This window comes from Hyaena hyaena, unplaced genomic scaffold (assembly GCF_003009895.1).
Source record: "Hyaena hyaena isolate Hyena2069 unplaced genomic scaffold, ASM300989v1 scaffold_1575, whole genome shotgun sequence".
NCBI lineage: Eukaryota > Metazoa > Chordata > Mammalia > Carnivora > Hyaenidae > Hyaena > Hyaena hyaena.
In genome coordinates, this window is record NW_024082174.1 from 35,273 (window position 1) to 39,149 (window position 3,877).

Here is a 3,877-nt window from a genome sequence, read left to right on the forward strand (position 1 = left end):
TGTAAGACCAGAACCTATTGCCTCCCTCAAATATGACCTGATGTGGCTAAAGCGACAAGTCACAGGAGGTCCCTCACCTGATGGATCAGGAAAAGTTCTTGCCATTTCTGTGGAGCCCTCACACCTTGCAGGCCAGGAATAATCCCAGTTGATTGTGGCCAATAATTCTTTTAATATATTGTTGGATTTGATTTGTTAATATATACTGAGAATTGTTACATCAATATTCATCAGGAATATGGCCTGTAATTCTCATTTTTAGTGGGGTCTCTGCCTGGCTGAGAGTCATGATAATACTGGCCTCATACAACAAATTTGGAATTTTTCTATCCATTTGAATTTTTGAAACAGTTTGAAAAGAATAGGTATTAACTATTCTTTAAATATTTGGTAAACTTAGCTTGTGAAGCCATCTATCTGGCCTTGGTCTTTTGTTTCTTGGAAGATATTTATTTATTTATTTATTTATTTATTTATTTATTTATTTATCTTCTTAAATAGTTCATTGTCAAGTTGGTTTGCATATAACACCCAGTGCTCATCCCAACAAGTGCCCTTCCCCATGCCCATCACCCTACTTCCCCTCTCCCCCACCCCCATCAGTGCTCAGTTTGTTCTCAGCATTTAAGAGTCTCTCCTGGTTTGCCTCCTTCCTTCTCCCCAAGTATTTTTCCCCTTCTTCTCCAACATGGTCCTCCGTTAGTTTCCTCCTAATCCACCTATACGTGCAAACATATGATATCTATCCTTCTCTGCCTAATTTATTTCCTTCAGCATAACACCCTCTCGTTCCATCCATGTTGCTACAAATGGCCAGATTTCATTCTTTCTCATTGCCATGTACTATTCTATTGTATACATATACACATCTTCTTGATCCATTCATCAGTTGACGGACACTTAGGATCTCCCCATGGTTTGGCTATTGTTGAGAGTGCTGGTATGAACGATAGAAAACTTATGAAGGAAATTGAAGAAGACACAAAGAAATGGAAAAACATTTCATGCTCATGGATCGGGAGAATAAATATTGTTAAAATGTCATCTGTACCCAAGCCAATCTGCACCTTCAATGCAATCCCAACCAAAATTGCACCAGCATTCTTTTCAAAACTAGAACAAGCTATCCTAAAATTTATATGGAACCACAAAAGAGCCCGAATACACCAAAACGGAGGCACCACCATCCCAGACTTTAGCCTCTACTACAAAGCTGTAGTCATCAAGACAGTATGGTATTGGCACAAAAACAGACAGAGACCAACGGAATAGAATAGAGAACTCAGAATCGAACCCACAACTGTATGGCCACCTAATCTTTGACAAAGTGTGGAAGAGCATCCAATAGAAAACAGACAGCCTCTTTAACAAATGGTGCTGGGAGAACTGGACAGCAACATGCAGAAGAATGAAATTAGATCATTTTCTCACACCATACACAAAAATAAACTCAAAATGGATAAAGGACCTGAATGTGAGACAGGAAACCATCAAAACCCTAGAAGAGAAAACAGGCAGAAATCTCCTTGTCCTCAACTACAGCAATTTCTTTTTATTTAAAATAGTTTATGTCAAGTTTGTTTCCATACAACACCCAGTGCTCATCCCCACAAGTTCCCCCCTCCATGCCCATCACACCCTCTCCTCACCTCCCCCACCCCCATCAGCCCTCACTTTGTTTTCAACATTCAGAGTCTCTCATGGTTTGCATCCCTCCCTCTCCCCCACCATTTTCCCCCTTCTTCTCCCTCATGGTCCTCTTTTAAAAGAATCCAATGTACAAATGTCTTACAATAACATAACTGAGCACAGCCTTCTCACTATGGACAGCAAAACTGGAGACTAGAGTTGCAAAAATTGAATTAAATGAAAAATACTCGAAGTTGACTGTTGGTGAGAATTTAGTGGTGACGCAGGTAAATGAGAGAGACTGTGAGAGTCTGTACACTTGGGACTCCTTCTCCACATTCACCTGGGTGAGTCCACACAACCTGAGCACAGTCACAAGGAAGCAGATGTGTAAGATTAGTAACTGATCTTACACATCCTGGAATGTCTGAGACACACACACACAGAATGACTAACAACAGACAGATGAAGAACCCAAATTAGATGTGCTTCTCTTGAGAACGACCCTCCCAAAGAGCTTCATGCTCAGGGTGGCGGTGGTCCTGACCTCCTGTATCCACAGGGCACAATTTCACCAAAAGGACAGAGGTATGGTTTCAGGTGCACACTCTGGGATGTCAGGAAAATGTAAGGACGGCGAGAGTAGAAGAGCACTTCCTGTGTCTCCTGTGAGGTTGGGGTCGGTGCTGGTTTCATGCAAGACTCCGCACTCCCTGTCCATCAGAGCCTCACGTCCCTCATGGCACCGCATCCCGCTTCCTGGACAGGGAGGAAGTAGGAAGGCACGGGAAGAAACGCAGAGGTTTTATCCAGGTTTGTTTTGTAAACACATCCTTGTCCCGTATTGAACAATGTCCTGTTTTCCTGTTACATGTTAATAGGCAGTTGTGTGTGAATTGATGAGGGTGAAGTGTCATGTATTCCATGTCAACATCTCAAGTAGTGCATACGAGGTTGTGCTCCAAGAGAGCAAGGAAGGAGGAGAAATGACAACTGACCATCTCTCAGAGCAGATGGTGGCTCACTGTGTGTGTAGAGAGTTTCTGGAAAGTACCTCCCAAGGAATCAAGATACAGATGGTGAGTATCACCATCTATGAAACAAGGGACATTGAACTCTGAGTGCATTCGGGACCCTGGCAGGGCGATATTGACCTGGAATTTGCATGGACATGAATGACATAACACCACCCTTATGAGAGCAAGGCAGAGAGATATTCATTGTTCCACAAGGAACAACCACCTGATGTCTGCAGTAAGATTCTGCCTGCTGGATTTTGTGGAAATAACATGCCATGACCAGAAATTCAAGATGTGCAATTGAGCCTCAGAAGGACACACAGCTCTGATGACATTTTGTGTCCGATCCAGTTTAACTGATTTCACACTTCTGAAATGATGAAGCCCATGAAAGTTTCATACTCTCCTATTTCTCTCCCTTCCCCCCCACCCCAGACGCTGACAGGAAACCTGCCTGTAACCTCCATCACTCCCTGCTCCTGAGAATACAAACCAGAACTGTGCATAGTGTGCACCCTCTGGCGGTGCTGATCCCCTTCTACAGGGAGGTTTGTGTCTGGGCTCATACTGATGACTCCTCACTGTGTCTCTCGCACAGAAATACGTGGCCATGTCTTCGACTCTCAGGTTGTTCATCTGCAGATACAGTGTGTTCTTGGCGTTGTCTCTGGAGATGGTGAATCGGCCCTTCACGGAGTCTGCATAGTATGTGCTTCCACCACTATTAATATATGCAACCCACTCCAGCCCCTTCCCTGGAGCCTGGTGGACCCAGCTCATGTAAGAGGTACTGAAGGTGAATCCGGAGGCTGCACAGGAGAGTCTCAGGGACCCTCCAGGCTTCACCAGGCCTCCCCCAGACTCCACCAGCTGCACCTCACACTGGACACCTGCAGACACAAGACATCCTGGTCAGGAAACTGTCACACATCTGGTGTTTCTCTCACTCATATTCACTCACACACTCAGTGTCTCTTGTTCACCATGAATTACCTTTTAAAACAGCAACAAGGAAAGCCCAGCCAAGCACAGTCTCCATGGTGAGATGTCTGTGTTCTGTCCTGATCACAGAATGGGAACACCTGGGACTCCCGGGGCTGGGGCTCCTCTCCCAGCTGAGGGTCAGGGCTGGGCTGGCTTAATCATCACAGGGAGGGTCTGATTTGCATGTCCTCTGCGTATATAAGCAGCTATGTATTCAGTTGTTACAAAGTTGGCAGTGACCAGAG

The 3,877-nt window shown here is 44.8% G+C and overlaps 1 gene segment (V, D, J or C); it reads right to left on the reverse strand.

The window, feature by feature from the left end:
* Positions 1-3,753, reverse strand: part of LOC120225930 — a 14,046-nt gene extending 10,293 nt beyond the window's left edge. Inside the window, 2 exon segments of the V gene segment in view lie at positions 3,217-3,538; positions 3,642-3,753. Coding sequence covers positions 3,217-3,538; positions 3,642-3,687 — 368 coding nt within the window.
* Positions 3,754-3,877: the final 124 nt, after the last annotated feature.